General features: G+C 43.1%; 1 protein-coding gene across 1 annotated transcript in view; it reads right to left on the bottom strand.

Annotated features, from left to right (window-relative positions):
- Nucleotides 1–1,732: 1,732 nt before the first annotated feature.
- Nucleotides 1,733–20,131, bottom strand: part of QSOX2 (quiescin sulfhydryl oxidase 2) — a 101,279-nt gene continuing 82,880 nt past the window's right edge. The window contains exons 11-12 of the mRNA XM_077468207.1: nt 15,315–15,503; nt 1,733–14,133 (exon numbers count right to left, since the gene is read on the bottom strand). Of these exons, the coding sequence (XP_077324333.1) occupies nt 13,619–14,133; nt 15,315–15,503 (704 nt within the window). The 3' untranslated portion in view covers nt 1,733–13,618. The remainder of the gene's footprint in view (nt 14,134–15,314; nt 15,504–20,131) is intronic.

The raw sequence follows: 20,131 nt of genomic DNA, 5'->3' as shown, positions 1-20,131 counted from the left end.
GGGCTTTAATTTAGTGAACACTGATCTCTGCTCTGCGTTTTGTAAACGCTATAACTTTTGTGCAAACCAATCAATAATCGCTTATTGTGATTTTTTTTTTTAACCAAAAATATGTAGAAGAATACGTATCGGCCTAAACTGAGGGGAAAAAAATGTTTTTTTTTTTATATACTTTTGGGGGATAATTATTACAACAAAAAGTAAAAAATAACGCGTTTTTTTTCAAAATTGTTGCTCTATTTTTGTTTATAGCACAAAAAAAAAAAAAACGCAGAGGCGATCAAATACCACCAAAAGAAAGCTCTATTTGTGGTAAAAAAAAAAAAAAAAAAAAAAAAAGGACGTCAATTTTGTTTGGGAGCCACATTGCACGACCGCGCAATTGTCAGTTAAAGCGACGCAGTGCCGATGCACAAAAGTGGTCTGGTCTTAAACCAGCAAAATGGTCCGGTCTGGAAGTGGTTAATCTATGCACATTTATGATGAAGCGCAAGTAAATAAACTGTTTATTTTGTAGCATTTTTATTTTTGACATTTTGTATTATATGTTTTGCAACATTGTGGGTATAGAATTGGGTATAGGGGCTGGTGTGTGTGTGTGTGTGTGTGTGTGTGTGTGTGTTTATATATATATATATATATATATATATGTATATATATATATATATATATATATATATATATATATATATATATATGTATATATATGTATATATATATATATATATATATATATATATATATATATATATATATATATATATATATATATATATAAATAATTATATAATTATATATATATATATATATAAATAATTATATAATTATATATATATATATATATTTTTTTTTTTGGTTGAACTGGATGGACTTGTGTCTTTTTTCAACCTGACTAACTCTGTAACTATGTAACATTGCTTCATTTGAGGTTTGAGTGCTGTATTTATGAAAGATTTATAGTTTTTTTTTTTTTTTTTTTTTTTTTTAGACATTAGGGCGCAGCATAGACACAAACAACTGGAAGAAAATTGCTAAAATTTTTGAAGGGGAAGAGACACAAATTACTGCCCCCCTCCGACCACAGTGAGAATTCCCCTCAGTAGCATGTGACCTTTCATTTAAGGGCAGACATAAATTACACAATTTTTTTTTCCTGCAGCCACAGGTTGCAGGAAAGAAAAATCACAGAGTGTGTTGATGGGGGGATTCCCTCCTGCACAGCCAGTGTTCTCCCGGCAGGGGGAGCCGTCCCCGCTGGGAGAACACAGCGATTACATCGAACAACTTCGGTACACTCAGCCTGCCTATACAAGCTGCTGAATTGGCCAAGATTTGAACCATCCATGTCTGGCTTTACAGCGGTCATATTACCCCCCACAGTGATTGCATCTCTGCCCCTTCCAATACGAAGATTTCCCAACAATAGTTTGCGTTTCTGTTCCTCGCACAATACTGAGACACCTTCAGCATGAATGAATGAAATACTTGTATAGCGCACAATGCGAACTGAATCGCCTCTAGGCGCAGTGCGCCTCGCCTTCCTACAATAGTGACATTTCCCCACAGAACTTTGTTTCTCTGCCCCCCCCCCCCCCCCCCACAATGATATTTTCCCCATCGTAGTTTGTATTTCTACCCCCTACAATTCTGCTATGAACAATACGAAGTACTAAATTCATTTTATTTCATATCATTGTTGCGTTCTACATAGCGGGTAAAATAACAGACTGAATTGAAAATTGTACATCTTTTTAATTTTATTTAAAACTTTTCAATACAAAATAGTTGTTTCCCTGATGTAATAAAATACTTAATTCATGTAAGGCCTTCATGCTACAACAAGGAACATCCTAGTCTATATGTGTCAAAAAGTAGATCAGTAGTACTCTGGTTTTTAGAAAACGTGTCAATTCAAAGCCCATCCCCCAGCCAAAAACCATTTTAGGTTTTGGATACAGCCAGAAAGTGTTAGAGCCTCTGCCAGAGATTAATTGTCGTCATTGTAACTACTGGGGGGTGGGGGGGATACACAAAAAACACTTGTTCTGTAGTGAGAAAAGGTTAGAACTTCTGGTAATGTTTTAATTACTATCCATGCCTTCCCATCCTGGTGACAAGCACTTCCCCCCAATTAGCAGCCCTCAATATAGTTACAGGCAGGAATGAATTTGACAAATTTGTAACACCTTCCACTCTATCCAAAATTAAAGAAGAAAATGGCAAAAAAATAAAAAAATAAAAAATAAAATAAAAAAGGAGGACTACTCATCAGGGCATGTTCCTGTGGCATTTTCTGGGGTTTAATCTAAGGTGTCCATATTGGAGGTACAAATACCCAGCAACTTCAGTTCATAAAAATAATATCAGCACTGACTCTGGAGGTGTGGGTTGTACTTTGGTTCACTAATGTACTGTATTGCAGGGCAGGACTTACCATTGGGCTTGACTGGGCTCAAGCCCATGGGCCCCGCCCAATAGGGGGCCCCACCGAGATACATAGCCGCATGTACTCAGTTCGGCTCCACTTACAGTCACGCCCTATGATGGACATAACACAGGGACTGGGTATGACTGTGAGCCAAGCAGAGTACACTCGGCTACTCTCGGCTCCGCTTGGGACTGCGAGAGGACCCGAGGGATGCCGGGAGGACCCGAGAGCTTCCGGGAGGACCCGAGAACCATCGAGAGCTGCCTAGAGCCACCAAGAGGACTGAGAGCCGCCAAGAGGACCCGAGAGCCGACGAGATACGCAGGACTGTGTATTTTTAAACTTCAAGGCTGCAAATGACACTGGACAAGGCTGCAGATGGATGGGCAAGGTTGCAGATGGACACTGATAAGACTGCATTGATGGGCTTTTAAATGTACGTTTTTTTTTTCCGTTACACTTCCTTCCTAAGTTTTGTTCCTTAAAATTCCCTCCTAAACTTGGGGTGTGTGTCATACGCCAATAAATACGGTAATGTATAGAAGGTAGGGCCCGAAAGTGACTCAAGCCCAGGGGCCCCCACCACCGCAAGTCCTGCCCTGCCTGTATGTCTCTGTATGCTGAATAGCACAGGACTCACAGACCAGCATTATCCTAAACATAAACTGATGCACACACATCAAGATTTTGGTGGGCTATAACCCCTCAAATTCAAAAATACTCAGCTTACTTTTCTGTAAAATAGTCCAAAAATAAATAAATAATGCAGGTAAGGAGCCATTATGGCCCATCACTACATTTTGGGGTTACCTTCTATACAGCTTTAAGGCCAGTACAGAAGGTCCACAATAATGAAGAGTGAAGGCGAGAGTATATATTTAAGTGGTAAGCATCCTTTAGCCCTCTGTTGTCACCTCACATACCTTTGTTAGCCAACCTATAACACTCACTTTAATCGGGTCTCTGTATGACCACCCTAATCTGTGAAATGACAGAGAAACTTAACGAGCTCAAAGAGGAATTAAACTCTCCCACTCTGATGCTTCTCTTCATTTAGTCCATTATAATAAGTCATTATCAGACTATAGCCACTGTAATCCAGCCCAAATCACATATTACTTACTGTTTAAAGAAACTTTAAAAAACTTGTTTCCAGGGGTAAGGCAGCTCGATCTTAAAGCAGAGGTCCACCCTAAAGTGGAACTTCCGCTCATCAGAACCCTCTCCCCCCTCCGGTGCCACAGTTGGCACCTTTCAGGGATGAGGGGGGTGCAGATACCTGTCTAAGACAGGTATTTGCACCCACTTCCGGGCATAGACTCCCACGGGAGTCTATGCCTCTTCCTGTGCCGCCGCGATGTCTGCTGGGACACACACGGGTCCCAGAGACAGCACGGAGCATGCTCATTGCACTGCGTGATTTGCGCATGCGCAGTAGGGAAACAGGAAGTGAAGCCGCAGCGCTTCACTTCCCTATTCCCTCACCGAGAATGGCGGCAGCAGCAGCTGAGAGCCGAGCGATAGATCGGCCTCGGCTGCCGACATCGCTGGACTCCAGGAAAGCTCCATTAAAAGTTAGCAGCTGTAGTATTTGTAGCTGTTGGCTTTTAATATTTTTTTTTTTTTTTCGGGTGGACTCCCTCTTTAAGTATTGTTTTCTGAGTCCATAGTGGAGTGTATTTCTGCCCTTACATTGAGCACTGCCTGTACTGTTAACCAAGCCTCTTTCTGAATCAAACGTTTCTATGGCAACCCTGCTTCCCTGTTCATAGCCGACTTGTTTTATTTCATAGTATTTACTTGTGCTAATTGTCTAATGTTTGCCTTTGTCAGTCTTATCAGCTTCAGCTGATAAGACTGCAGTAATGGCCAGATTTACATTGTATGTCATGTCACATGGTCACATGGTGTGTAGGAGGAAGCTCTGAAAGAGTCTGAAGTCTCCTGGGAGTTCAGTGCTGTGCATAGGAAGTCCTGATAACAGATAGATAAGACATAGAGAGTGTGCCGTAAATCAGGGGAGATCCGGGCATGCTCAGTGACATCATTCTAAAGAACAACAAGGATTACAACAATACTAAGCAAGTAAGGAGATATCTACAAGCAGCGTTCATTAGGGTTTTTTTATGCTGATTTACATGGGACAAAGTTGTGGGGGAGGGTTTAGAACCACTTTAAAAAGGGTACCTATCCCAATGGAAATGGCCTGTCTGGGAAGCTCTAATGAAAGCAGCAATTTTCCAAACTGCACATTAGGCAGACTTTGGTCCACAAGGCTCATGTCATCACTTCTAATTCTCTACATTTTCAGTGACTGTGGAGAAGGTTCACTTATTTGTGTAGTCTTGAGGTTCCCATACACATAAGACAACATACGGTCTAGTTTAACATGGACCTCTCACAAACACATTGATGAGCAACATAATGTGCAACATATGCAAACACAATTAGTTCAATTTACTAAAGGATATGCATGTAAACCAGCACAAATAAGCAAATATCCTCTCAGAGTACAGTACTGCAAATGCTCTGTGCACTTTCACAGAAGCACTAGTGCCCATGATAATACCTGTACATACCACAATTTTTCACTACATTAGCCGGTCACATTTAATAACACATTGATGTGATGTGCATGCCTTAAAGAGGAAGTAAACCCTGATGAGTTTACTTCCTCTTTCATTCCCTGCAAAGGTAAAGCATAATGGACTACTATGCATCGCATCGCATCGCATAGTAGCCCATTATGTGTCACTTACCTGACACAGGAGCCAGCGAAGTCACCGCTGTCCCCTGTAGTCCGGAGCATCCATCTTCTCCGTGGGTCTCGCCGCTGCGCCGCTGTCATTCGGCGAAGCCGCGATGACGTCACTCCCGCGCATGCGCACGGGAGCAGACACTCGCGGCATATCGCTGTTGACCGCGGCGCGCTCAGTGCACCGCTGTCTACGGCGCATGCGCCGCAGACAGCGGCAAATATCTCCTAAACCGTGTAGGTTTAGGAGATATTTCTTGGACCTACAGGTAAGCCTTAATCTAGGCTTTACCTGTAGGTCAAAGTGTGTTGTAATGGGTTTACAACCACTTAAATGTGCCTTATAGGAACAAAAAAAGCAGAAAACCGCATTAGAGCATGGAAAATGAGACCGCTAAGCACACACTGGACATCAGTGTGCAATCAGATGGGTTCAGAAATGCTGCACAATTGCCTGCGTACCCCGAATGCAAGTGCAAAAACGATTTACACCTGCTCTAGAACATTTGTTTTACTAAATCCACCCCAATGTATACAGAAGTCTCCATTCTTTTGCAGCATCTGCAGCCACAGGTCAGGCCTGCAGAGCATTACATCCTATGTATACTAGCGCAAACCCAGCGAGAACACCCCACATAAGACCTCACTTTTTCTTTTTTTTTTTTTTAAAGCTGGACTGTAAATATCAATCATGATCGCTTTCTTCTTCAATTTGGTCTCATATACCTCATATTTGTTTTAACAATTAAAAAAAAAAAAAAAACATAGATTTTTTTTTTCCCCCCACATACTATGAAACAAAAATCATTTTAAACATATACATTATAATAGCAATTGGTAAAGCAATCATTCAAGCGCACATCACGTGACATTTTTATCTGACCTGACAAGAAATATTGACATTGTACTCAAATCTGATGGCATCTGATCAGAAAACACCCTCACACACATTGCAAAATATCCGGGTTGGATTAAAAATGCTGACTGAAAAGGAAAATAATCTGATAAAAATAACTGAAAATGTTGGGCACTTTAATCACTTCAGCCCCGGACCATTTTGCTGGCCAAAGACCAGACCACTTTTTGCGATTTCGCCACTGCGCCGCTTTAACTGACAATTGCCTGGTCGTGCGACGTGGCTCCCAAACAAAATTGACGTCCTTTTTTCCCCACAGATAGAGATTTCTTTTGGTGGTATTTGATCACCCCTGCGGTTTTTATTTTTTGCGCTATAAACAAAAATAGAGCGACAATTTTGAAAAAAAAAAACTAATTTTTTACTTTTTGTTATAATAAATATCCCCCAAAAATACATTAAAAAAACATTTTTTTTCCCTCACTTTAGGCCGATATGTATTCTTCTACATATTTTTGGTAAAAAAAAAAAAAATTGCAATAAGTGATTATTGATTGGTTTGCGCAAAAGTTATAGCGTTTACAAAATAGGGGATAGTTTTATGGCATTTTTATAAAAAAAATTTTTTTACTAGTAATGGTGGCGAGCAGCTATTTTTATTGTGACTGCGACATTGTGGCGGACACATCGGACATTTTTGACACATTTTGGGACCGTTGTCATTTATACAGCAATCACTGCTATATAAATGCAGTGATTCCTGTGTAAATGACACTGGCAGTGAAGGGGTTAACCAGTGGGTGGCAGTGTAGGGGTTAAGTGTTCCTAGGGGTGTGTTACTAACTGTTGGGGTTGGGCTTTCATTTAGTGAACACTGATCTCTGCTCCAATCACATGGAGCAGAGATCAGCGTCACTAGTTGCTAGGCAGAAGGGGGAGATGCTGTTTACAACGGCATTTCCTCGTTCAGCTGCCCCGTGAGATGATCGCGGGTATGCCCGTGGCGATCGAGTCCGCGGGACCCGCGACCGGACTCACGGGGGTCGCAACCAGCATGCGAGCGTGCTGCCGGCGACACGCTCGTGATGGCAGGGGCGGCAAATTTAAAGGGACGTACAGGTATGCCCATTTGCCTGCCCGTGCCATTCTGCTGACGTACATCGGCGTGCGCTGGTCGGGAACCGGTTAAATAATAGGACGCAATACCGGAGGTGCAGTTAACTTGTCTTTATAGTTATAGGATATAGGCCCAATGCTGGGTGAGTGCTTTGCTTAGCAACTCACTTGCTAATAATATCATGGATGAGAATCTTGGCTCCAGAGTTTGCAACGTCAGAACAACTCGCCAAGGTAGCTGCCATATTTCCATCCTCTTACGTTCAGTCTAATGAAGATAGGCCTGGTTTTTAAAACAGAAGTGGCCGTTACTTCTCAGCTGCTATCTGACCATCCTAGTCAATTTGGCACATAAAATCTAGCACATCCCCTAGCGCTGTACAGCATCCCATGCTCAGTCTGGCACACTGCAGCATAAAGTTAAAGCTGCACTCCGGGAATTATTTGTATTGCATGCTTACATTGATCCAGCTTGGCGCAATGTATATGCATATTTCACACCTGAGGGGCCACTGGGGGAAGATGGAAATATAACTGTAGTAGTTGGTGCTACTATAGCGGGCATTGCCATGTTCTGGGTCCTGTTCAGGTTCTGTTTAAACAGGTTCCCCTCTGCAAACCAACCACATAGGGTCACTTATGCCGCGTACATACGATCAGACTATCCGGCGGACTTAGTCTGGCGGACAAACCCTCGGACTGTCCGAACGAGCGTACCTGCCCACACACAGTACTTTTGCGGCAGACTAGGTCAAGGGGGATGAGGTGCTTTGGGGTGGGGGGGGCCGCACCCCCCCCCATGGTGAGGGCACGCGGTCTGGTACGGCTTAGGAGGGGGGGGGCGCTCGCTCGTCCCCACCCCCTTTCCTGACCGGCCGGGTAGGGTGCTCGGATAAGGGTCTGATATGGACCTACCCCCACGCCGTTTTTTTTTTCGGTGTAGGGCTTCCCCTTTAACTCCATACCAGGTGACTGGGCCAGCGACGCTTCCTTCGCTAGTCCCGGCTACCTGGAGCCGCGCTCAAAATGAACGGACTTTTCTCCGTGCCGGAAAAGTCCGTTCATTTCAAGAGTACGGTGGACTAGCACACACACGGCCGTATTGTCCGCCGGACTGCGAGTCCGGCGGACATATTTTGGTGTAAAACTACTTTCTTAGACCCCTTTCACACTGGGGCTTTTTCAGGCGTTTTTCATGCGCTTTAGCGTTAAAAAAAGCGCCTGAAAGAAGCCGCAACTGCAATCCCAATGTAAAAGCCCGAGTGCTTTCACACCAAGGCGCTGCGCTAGCAGGGCGTCAAAAAAAGTCCTGCAAGCAGCTTCTTTGCAGCGCTTTTGGAGCGGTGAATACAACGCTCCTAAAGCGCCCCTTCCCATTGAAATCAATGGGAAGCGCCTGTAAAACGCCTGAAAAATGCTATTGGCAGCAGCGTTTTGTGGGTGCTTTTAACTCTTTATTTGGCCACTAGCAGGGGTTAAAAGCGCCCCAATAATGCTCAAAAAACGCTGGTAAAGCGCTGCTAGTTTAAGCGGCGCTTTACGAGCGTTTTTCGGGCGCTGACATTGTGAAAGGGCTCTTAAAGCACTTGGGCTTTCACATTGGGACTGCAGATGAGGCTTCTTTCAAGCGCTTTACAGGCGCTTTTTTTAACGCTAAAGCGCCTGAAAAACGCCTGAAAAACGCCCCAGTGTGAAAGGGGTCTAAGTCCGCCGGACTTTTGGGTAAAAAAAAAAAAAAAAGTCAGCCGCAGCCCAAACGGGGGGGATTGTCCGCCGGACTTTTCCACCGGATTGTTTGATCGGGTGTACGTGGCATAACTCAGCACTGCCGCCATTCAAAGAATGCCTTGTATTTTTTTTTTTTTTCAATTAACGCAAGGCGTTCTCTGATTGGACAAGGAGCAAATCTTCCCAAGGAAACAAAATCTGTTCACATTACTGACTTGCGTTCTGCTTGCAGTCCGACTGTAAACAGTAGGGTGTTTGGGTGGCTTTGAAGAGTTGCGTTTTTTTTTTTTTGGTTGTGATGGGGTCACCAAAACCTGTGTAGTTAGCCGTGTGCTGCACACAGCAGAAATGCACATATAGTACATATGCTTTTAATGTGGAGACTTCTGCCACCCCCATGTTAATTTTAACCCTTTACTTCTTGTTAGTGGTAACATGAGGACATGTGGAGAGGAGGGGCGGTGATGCTAAAAATACTGAAATCTTTAGTGGGCACAAAACACAACATAACTTACATAATTCCAACAAAATCTAAAATATACAACTGTATTGAGTTAATAAATAAAGCTCTGTGTGTGTAGTGGGAATCTTTTTTTTTTTTTTATATGTGGCTGGAGCTGTGTGCCGGCAGCCTATGTTACACTATGGCAGCCTTTTCAACACGGAGGAACCCTTGAAATAGTTCTCTGGTCTCGGGGAACCCCCTGCTAAAGATTAGAAATCTACAACTCATGATACATTAGTGTGATGGTCAGTGGGAAGAATGGTCCTTACACTTGTGGTCATTGGGAAGAATTACATCCTAAGCCCTTGTACACACGGTCGGACATTCCGACGGGAAATGCCCGATCGGACCGTGTTGTCGGATAATCCGACCGTGTGTGGGCTCCATCGGACTGTTTACGTCGGAATATCCGACCGACAAAGTTTTAGAGCTGGGCTATAAAACATTCCAACAACATGATCCGATCGGACTTTGTCCGATTGTGTGTAGAGAATTCCGATCGGACAAAGTGCCACGCATGCTCAGATCAAATTCCTAGACCAAAGCTATTGGCTACTAGCCTGAACGCAGTCCCGTCGTAAGGAAATAACGTCGTCACGTTACGAACGATCGGAATTTCCGACAACTTTGTCCAACCGTGTGTATGCAACACAAGTTTCGGACAAAATCCGACGGATTTTGTTGTCGGAATGTCCGTGTGTACAAGGGCTAACAGATAGTTAAAAAGATCAATGGTTTCAGTGGGAACTTATCTGAGAGGCAGAAATTGCCCAATGCTGAAGGAACCCCTACAACCTCTGGAGGAACCCTGGTTGAGAATCACTGCGCTATGGGAATGCAGCAGCTGTATGAACACAGCCACAGGTCCCAATTTGACAGGTGTATGTAGTAGGGGCCACATACCCACATCTGCATACCTGTCAAATTAGGATCTGTGGCTGTGGTTGTACAGCCGCTGAAGAATCCTGAGAGTAACAAGCAGCGCAAGCCACACAACCAAACCGCTCACTCACTGTGTGGGCCAGAGAACCTGTGTGAATAAGCCTTATTTTTTTTACATCTTCAAATTTTATTCATTTATTTTTTTCAGAATAGTGTTGGGGGCAGATGATTCACTTGAGTCAAACAGGTACTGAGGACATATATTCCTCATTCCCTCAGCTGCACTGGCGAAAGGACAGAAAGCACTCTGTACAGGGCCTCCTGTTCACTCAAACGGAAGCATAGTAGGCTGTTTACTATACTTCTGCTATTACTAAACGACCCCTTGTTCCCCCATCATGAAAAGATAGCCCTGTGTGCGTGAGGCAGCAGAGAGAAAGTTGGCAGCACTGCAAGGGGAAGGGGGGGGGGGACGGGACACATGAGGGCCTGAGTAGCAGCAGGGGGTTAGCTGCTGAAGAGAGCCACACAGAAGGGATCGGTACCAGTAATTGCGCCCCTGCCACACCAATCACCCATTCTGTCCACATCCACTTCCTTCTGCTGCTTGGCCCCCATGCAGGAGGACCAGTGGTACCCCCTTATCGGTGGCCCGCAATATCGTGCTACTATTAGGTTGCCAATACAGTGACAAAGTTCCCCATTATCAGTCTAATATCAGGCATGTAGAAAAACGTTATTCCCCGAAGGAAGAAACTTTATACGCCTATAAAAAAAATATATTAAAATTTGATGGTTCTTCACATCACATTCAGTTATTCATACAGAGTCAGTCCAAAAACACACAGACGAGTTATGAGTAGTGACATATTGGTCACAGTTCTTACTACAGAGATTAAATAAGATATTGGAGTTCCTTGCTCTTTATTCCTCCACATCCCTACTAATGGGAGTCTCACTCCTCTTCCAGCATTCATCAGAAAACAATGGCTAAAAGGCGGCAGATAAAGTCTGCAGTGGATCTGAGAGTGCAGGCACAAGATTCCACAACAGGTGATTTAACCTGCCATTAATCCCCACCAATAAACCCATTTTTTTGAGTGGACTAACCATTTAATAAATAAAAAATAAAAAAAAAATGTTAAAGCAAAATTCCAGGAATTCAGCACTTTGTAAAAATTTCAGGCATACCATGAGTATTTACCATTAGGTCCAATGAGCTGCCTGCTGCCGCCTATTGTGCTCCAGGAAGAAAACTTCCAGCGCTTCAATGCAGCTTGTTTCTTCAAGAGCAGAGTCGCTGGAAAGGCTATGCTCACCCACTCTCCCCCCCCTCCTGCCCATTCACAAAAGCCTTTGTATTATGTGAACTCATTCTCAAAATACAAAGGCTTCTGTGAATGGGCAGCTGTTGTGTGTGCTTCTGTCCTCTGACAGCTGGAGTGTATCCTCCAGGAGTGCAAAAACCAGTTACATATTAGGGAAAGATAAGTCCTTGTGGTGACATGCACCTAATTGGACTTAACTCATAGTGTGCCTGCATTTTTTTTTTTTTGCAGAGTTGCTGAATTGCTGGAATTCAGCTTCAAATAGAAAACCTGGTGCTGAGACAAGTATGACAACGGCCTTTGCTGACCACCTCCTGAAAATGCTAGAGACCTAGGTGCCTCTGCCAACACATTCTAAGTCACTGACCCAAAACAAGCCTGAAGCAAGTAACTCGGAATTAAATAAAAAAAAACTACAGATCTCCAAACTTCCTCTAGGTTGGTGGCTCAAAGTGCTGAAGCTTCCCAACTAGGAAATACAATATGGCTGCACATATGAATGTGTTGCAAAGCAAAAAAACACAGCTTTCTAATACATTTTGCACTGTCAGCACCGAACATAATACTATGAACCTGCCTGAGAAGGAAACAAAACACATAATATATACACACATGGGGGAAAGGTTTGGTCAAAACTGTAATGCCGCGTACACACGCCCGGACTTTCTGACAGCGAAGGTCTGACGGAACGAGTCCGTCGGACAATTCGATCGTGTGTGGGCTCCATCGGACCTTTGCTTGCCAAAAATCCGGCGGACTTTAGAAATAGAACATGTTTTAAATTTTTTCCGCCGGACCGAGAAATCCGCACGTGTGTATGCTAGTCCGACGGACAAAAACTGACGCTAGGGCAGCTATTGGCTACTGGCTATGAACTTCCTTATTCTAGTCCGGTCGTACGTCATCACCTTCAAATCCGTCGGACTTTGGTGTGATTGTGTGTGGCCAAGTCCGTTCATTCGGAAAGTCCGTCAGAACTCCGCCGAAAGTCCGTCGGAAAGACCGCCGGACCTAGTCCCTCGAAAAAGTCCGGTCGTGTGTACGCGGCATAATTCTCAGATTAGCAATAAATTCCACAAATACTGGCCTCCAGGCTTCCTTTTACAAAAAAAAAAAAGAAGGGGGCTTTGCTAGATGTCACAGCCCAAAAATCTTTAATTTTCCTTCTTTGAATTCAAAGAGAAGAAACAGGAGTGACCAATGTAATTTCCTTTGTTTAAAATGGGAATTTCACTTCCATGGAAAAGAAACAAAAATAAAAACAAACACTTTGGCGAATGCAATTCTCGGATAGAGAGAGAGAGAGACGGAATATTCTGGTGGTTTGCGACTTCTCAAAAAAAAAAAAAAGTTGACATTGTTTTTGTGAATTCCTTTTTGTCAAAGCAGAGCCAAGAAAAAAAATAAAAAAAAATAAAAAACACCAATTAAGGTTCACAATCCATTTTTCTAAATATATTACATTGTACTTTAAACCAGCCGGTTCTGGAGAAACCCAAGTATGTATTTCTTATGCTTCTTTCTGGGGTGGACAATCAACCTCAGGGCCAATACGTTTGTTCCAGATGAGCCCAACAGTTTCGAATATTCCTTCACATAGTTTAAGAAATGTCACGTTTTATTTTTTTAAATTTTTTTTACCGGGCAGGCTTTCATATTCAAGTTGGATCTGAACCACGTCCAGGCTGGTGAAGAAGGCCACAAGACTCTAAAGGCTTCCCAGATGACGTCCTAAAAACTCGTCAAAAAGGCCCGTTTACCGTCTTTGAACATCTTTGCCAAAAGTTTTCAAAAAATAGGCAACCGTAACGAGCCACAAATGTGTTTTTTTTTTTTTTTTTTTTAGCAGCACCTTCAAAACAATTTAAAGAATTAAAATGTATATTAACACACAAAGCATATCCCTGATTACCAGACTCGGCTCTGCAATTAGTACAAAAAGCTTGTGGTCTTAAATGGTCAACGGTGAGACACTAAATGAAAAAAAAAAACAAAAAAAAATAAAATAAATAAAAAAAAGTTATACATAAGGTTTGTTGTATCTAATTTTCCACCGTCTTGAGCGGACTCTGAAGAAAAAGTACATAACCATAAGGAATAATGAAGAAGTTATATAAAGGACCACACACAGACTCATATCTATGCTGGAGAAGCCAAGGCCTAAGAAAGTCACCGACGTGTTGCTACTTTTTGGATGGTAGTTGGAATTTTTGCTTTGGTTCGGTTGATTTTGAATCAGCTTGTCTAAAAATTCAGGTCTAGGGTGTTTGTGACGCTCGTCTTTGTCGGAGTTATAACTTCCAGGACTCTTTGTAGGGAGCTTGTCGCTTTTCTCGTCTGCTACGCCATGCTGGTCGGTGTTGGGGTCGGCGTATTGCGGGGAGATCTCCTTGCTACTGTAGTGTTGTTTGAGAAAGGCAAAAACTTCCTCTTCATTCCAGCTGTGGACACCGCCCAACTCTTCGTGGCACGCAGGGCAAAGGTCGGGTGTTGGCCACTGCACTTTCGGGCTTTTTGGGTCTTCACTGGGGGCGCCTGCAGGGAGAATGGTACATTAGCTTCATCTCTTTATACAAAATAACACTGGCAGAAACGGTACATTTTTCTAAACCAGGGGTGCCCAACCAGTGGCCCGGGGGCCACATGTGGCCCGCGGAGCCCTCTGATGTGGCCCTCGACCTCCTGCTCTAAGATGGCAGGTTGGCAAACCCAGATCATGAGTTGCCGACCAGCCACCCCAGAGCAGCAATTTTGTGAATGAAGCCACTGTTAGTGAAAGCAAGTTGCTGTAGAGCAGAGCCACATAAGCCAATGCTTCCTGTATGGTGCCCGCTCCTGTCACAGGCGGAGTGATACCAAATGCACTCCGCCTGGGACATCAACAGCCAGCGATACCAGAATGGAAGACTGTTATTAAAGGTAAGTTTACTACTAAATTCACAGTATATATCTGTTTTGCAGTGGTTACTCAGCGGCTTTCAAACTGATCCGCAGGTGCAGTGCAGCTGCGGGTTACCTGCATTGAGCCATAGACTTCTATTACCTGTGGGTTTGTTGCGCCTTCAAAAAGTGCGCCACACCTGCAGAATATAATAGAAGTTTATGGCAAAGTGCAGCTAACCCGCAGAAAATTCACAGGTTCACTATGCTGCACTCCGCGCTTTGGGCAAATCGCAGCGTATCAGTGTGAAAGCAGCCTTAGGGCCCTTTCACACGATTGGTCCGACCCAATCGGACTTACTATTCACCTCTATAGAGCAGCAGATGTAAACGGACTTGTGTCTCTTTACACCCGCCTACCTAAAAAAAAAAAAAAAAGAAAGGGATCTGGACCTTCTGTCTGGGCGAATTGGATTGGATCAGAGTGCCCATAGAGTAGAGTGGGCTATGTCTGTACTAATTGTGGCCCGCGACCAGTTACCAATTCACTTAAGTGGCCCTCGAACTTCAAAAGGTTGGGCACCCCTGTTCTAAACCATTAAAAACATTGTCAAAGCAAAAAAAAAAAAAAAAAAAATGATTTTATGTCCTTTATGTCCTGCCTTTAGAAGTGGCCACTACCTGGCCTTCATCTCTGGTACAAATGCAGTGATGTCTACTGCAGATGGATTTACCACATAAACAGCAGCTGCACTGACTTGGGAATGACGGTGTTTAATGGAATGGCTGCAGTCTGATAAATATTCCTTTAGCCCAAAACCATTTTATTTGCATACCAGCCAGTCGATTATTGACCGCATTGTGTTTTCGCCATAGCCACATGACCGCTTCTTCTGCTGTTTTCACGGTGTCCACAGACTCTTTAGCCATCGCTTCAAAATGCTGTGCACACTCACGACAGCCGAAAAATTCCCGAATGTACCGCCTCATGACCTTCAGAACAGCCTGCGCGTCACTTTCAAAAGCTGGGGAGAAGCAATAAAATAGAAAAAAAATATATATATAAAAAAAGATAACAAAAAGAAAAAAAAAGAACTTCACTAGATAATTTAGAAGCATCAAATGTACAACGTTTAGACAAATTATAGAAAAAAAGATTTCTACTAAGTTATTACACATGTGTATTTTAAGTACAATTAGTATAAGAATCTAAAAAATATAGTTCACTTTAGCATCCTCTAATGTGAATTACAGCAGCACGTTGGGAATGGGAAGACATGCAAAATCAGGGATTTTTTGCAATGTACATTGCTTCTGGTCCAAAGCAACTAAAGAAATGGCTCTGATAAGTGTGGCGCTGCTTCTTCAATGACGGCACAGGAGGTGGGATAGTGACCAAACTGAGTCACCTAATGGCAGCGGAGAAAAAGGTCACAGTCCTGGCTATGTGCTTTCAAAGACTGCCTGGATCAGGGCCGTCTTTAAGGCAGGGCAAAAGGGGAAGCTGCCCTGGGCCCTGTCATTGTTGCGGGGCCCAAAGCAGCTGCCTCATACTTGCCAACTATCCCAGTTTAAATTCCCTTGAAGTATTAGTCCTGTGCTGTGTCCCGATATCTCAGTGTGAAGTGATGGTACTAATGCTGGACAGCTCTGCCCTATTGTTGTGTACAATGACTTACCTGCAGACTCTGTGTTTACATGTAAATAAGCAAAGTTCGTATGTAAATTGCAGTGACATGCATATGTAAATAGCTGAGGCCAACGGAATTGATATGTAAATAAAGGCAGTATTCATAAGTATATCATGCCTCGCTGCAGTGAAGAGATGATGTGCTGTAACCTATAGCAACCAGTGAGCAGTACTACTGTACAGTAATCACTAGCAGCCAATCAAAAAGCAGAAATCATGTGCTGTAACCTCTTGCAACTAATCAGTGAGCCTTAAGGAGTGCTGTAACCTCTAGCCACCAGTCACTAAGCAGTAATGATATGCTGTAACCTCTGGCAACCAATCGCAATCGGTGCCTGATCTGATACAGTAAAGTGATTTTAAGTCTAGCTGCTATTTATTTTAATGCGTCAGAGAAGGTGGAGAGTGAAATTGCATGGGGGGGGGGCCCTAAGAAAAATTTTGCCCAGGGCCCAATCAATATTAAAGACGGCCCTGGCCTGGATCACAAGGCTTTCTGAACATTAGAAATCCTCTGGTGGCTATAAGTTCACATACGTGTATTTCAGTTTTCACTTTGTAACTAGACTGTCACTCTTGCATTGGACATTTTCGCTTTATATGTTATGTATATCTATTTATATTGTCATTATCCTTATTTGTGACCTCCTCTGATTGTTATTGGCCTTCCGTTTCTCTCCCCCCCCCCCCATATTATCTGGGAGCTGCTCCATGCCATCTTCCACAGGGACCACATGGCTCTATCCCAGAACTATGCGGCCGCCCAGTGCCGTATATCCTGCATACCCTTTTGCAGTATGCGGCGCGTGGAGGACCAGCTGGGAGACGCTGTCCTCACTCCTGGTCCCCCTTATGTCATTGTCTGCTAGCCACTTACGTCCCTCGTTGTGATACCACCTACAGCGCGTGTGCACCCCGTTAGACGGGGTGCAAGTGCAGTGACGCTGTACTGGATAATGTGTATAAAAAGTGACGTATCGCTAATTATTAGCCAACAAAGCTGTGTAAAATACTAAACCAAGGTGTATCTCAAATAAATCTCATCAAGGGACATACAGATCCCATGTGGCAATATTCAAGAATTCCCTCATAACTTGATAAACACAATATACAAAATATACCAATATTAAAGTGCGGTAACGTTCCAATATTTGAGTGCAATATTAATGATACAGTGCAATAATAATAATAAAGTGCAGTCCAAAGGAATCTAATGATTCAAAACATTTCAAGGTAATATAGTCAGTCCCTTTTTCCAGATAAAGATCGCCATTTTCTTGTATGGGCAAATGCAGATGAGGGGAAAGGGGACAGAAGTGGGAATCCAATTTTCAAGTATAAGGAAAAGCCCACACAAACTTGCTAAAATCCTCCCCCAGTAGTACCAGCCTCTCACCTCCGGAATAGACCCCAACGGGTCTACTAATGCATCAATAACCTCACACCGGTGGCTTTAATCTGTCAGGGCTGGCTTAGCCCTTCCTCCTCTGGGCTGGCCACTCAGCTGTCAGCTAATTGCCAGCCCTCTTCTCTTTACACAGTTACCAGCTGTTCCCGATGATGCTCGTCTGACCTGCCTATTTAAAGCCTTCCAGCTCACTCTTTCCTTTGCCTTCGCGTTGGTCACCTCACAAGGAACCATCTCCTGCTGTTTATTTCAAGACTTCTGGACTGGCTAATTACCCGACCTGGTTTATGAACTTTGGACTGGCTGACTACCCGATCTGGTTACTGGACTCTGGCTATGCTTGACTATGCTTTTTCCTATTTACCTTTTATTTTTATTAATAAACAAGTGTGATTTGATTGTACTTCTGTCTTTGTCCAGAGGATCACTGCAGTTACTCCCAATCTTTAAGGTCTTTTGTCCCAAAGGAAAGGTTACCCTTGATAAAGTCACGTGAGTTGTGACGCAATGCGTCGGGAGGAGTTACATAGTTACATAGTAGGCGAGGTTGAAAAAAAAGACACAAGTCCAACCTATGTGTGTGATTATAGGTCACTATTACATTATATATCCCTGTATGTTGCGGTCGTTCAGGTGATTATCTAATAGTTTATTAAAACTATCAATGCCCCCCCGCTGAGACCACCGCCTGTGGAAGGGAATACCACATCCTTGCTGCTCTTACAGTAAAGAACCCTCTATGCAGTTTAAGGTTAAACCCCTTTTCTTCTAATTTTAATGAGTGGCCACGAGTCTTGTTAAACTTCCTTTTGCGAAAGAGTTTTATCCCTATTGTGGGGTCACCAGTACGATATTTATATATTGAAATCATATCCTCTCTCAAGCGTCTCTTCTCCAGAGAGAATAAGTTCAGAGCTCACAACCTTTCCTCACAACTAATATCCTCCAGACCCTTTATTAGCTTTGTTGCCCTTCTTTGGGTTGAAATGGAAGTGTTAACTATTAATTGTTGTGATATTTGTTGTTTATGCATTTTTCTCTTTCTTTATATTTAAATAAATAGTTATTCAACTGCCCCTGAAGAAGCGCAAGGCGCATAACATGTAGTGCAATTCTTACTTCACTGCAATATAACCGTACTCTTGGATTTCACCATTACTACACAGAAAGAGGATTTGTTGTCAGATTCCATGTAGCGATAAGTCGGTTATATTTAGTGCTATATTCCCTTCAGCGGTTCATTTTATCAGTGTGTTATTTTACATGGTTTGTCATTTTCTCTAAATAAATTTATATTTTTGTGCCCTTTGTATTGTTGTGCCTAAAAAGTCCAAGCTCTCCTTATCAAACTTTTTCCCCAATATAAATGGGACGTGGCACCTTATACCTATATAGTATCTATAGTACCACTCTGTTGATACAATGACCATTTTTCAGTGACCAAACTGAGTGACCTAATGGCAGCAGAGAAAAAGGAAGGTCACAGTCCTGGCTATGTGGTTTCAAAGACTGCCTGGATCAAAAGGCTTTCTGAACATTAGAAATCCCCTCCCCCCCCCCCCCCCCCATTTTTTTCATATTGCTTTTTTGCATCTCTTATATGAATTGTTCATATATAAATTTGTTATGTATATTTTTTTTTAGACGTCTGTATTTCCTGAAGAAGCTACTAAGCGAAACTAGTCGAAATACATCATTCCTTGTACCGGTCTTTGTTTGCCTGTATCAACTTTGTAATTTTATACTTTAATAAATGGTCATATGCTTTTAATTAAGTTGTCCTTCAATTGTATTTACATATTGCTGTCTGCACCGTAAGCCCTCGTACACACGGTCGGAGATTCCGACAACCAAATCTGTCGGATTTTGTCCGAAACTGTTGCATACACACGGTCGGACAAAGTTGTCGGAAAATCCGACGTGATGACGTTATTTCATTACGATGGGACTACATTCACGCTAGTAGCCAATAGCTTTGGCGTAGGAATTTGATCTGAGCATGTGTGGCACTTTGTCCGATCGGAATTCTCTACACATGATCGGAGTATGTCCGATCGGAGCATTTTGTCTGAAAATTTTACCAACAAGTTGGAAAACTTGGTCCGACGGATACTCCGACGGAAACGGTCCGATGGAGACCACACACAGTCGGAATATCCGACAAAATGATCCGATTGGACTCATTCCGTCGGAATCTCCGACCGCGTGTACAAGGGCTAATAGTTAGCTCTCTTCTTTGGTTTCTCTGGCGGGGGACCAGCGTTTCCAATATTTCTTTTCCTTATAAATTTGGATGATGGTGCTTATTATATATTTTTGATTATTTCGTTTTTTTCTTGTTGTGAGGCCATTTTTTTTTTATAGAAATCCTCTGGTGGCTGAAAGTTCATATATGTGTATTTCCCAGTTTTCCTGAGCTCAGCTATCAAGCCACGTAATGAGGAATGCACTGCTCCAATGTTGCTCTAGTTAACAAGTATGCTGTTGGCCGATTGCCAACCGAGACAGACCACTCCTCCTACAATGCAGCAAGTCTCTAAAACAGGGGTCTCAAA

Source organism: Lithobates pipiens, unplaced genomic scaffold, assembly GCF_037356315.1.
Source record: "Lithobates pipiens isolate NorthernLeopardFrog02 unplaced genomic scaffold, aLitPip1_a1.2 Scaffold_11, whole genome shotgun sequence".
In the NCBI taxonomy this organism is placed as follows: domain Eukaryota; kingdom Metazoa; phylum Chordata; class Amphibia; order Anura; family Ranidae; genus Lithobates; species Lithobates pipiens.
Note: the sequence above shows the minus strand (reverse complement) of the source record. Positions and strands in the feature narration are given on the sequence as shown.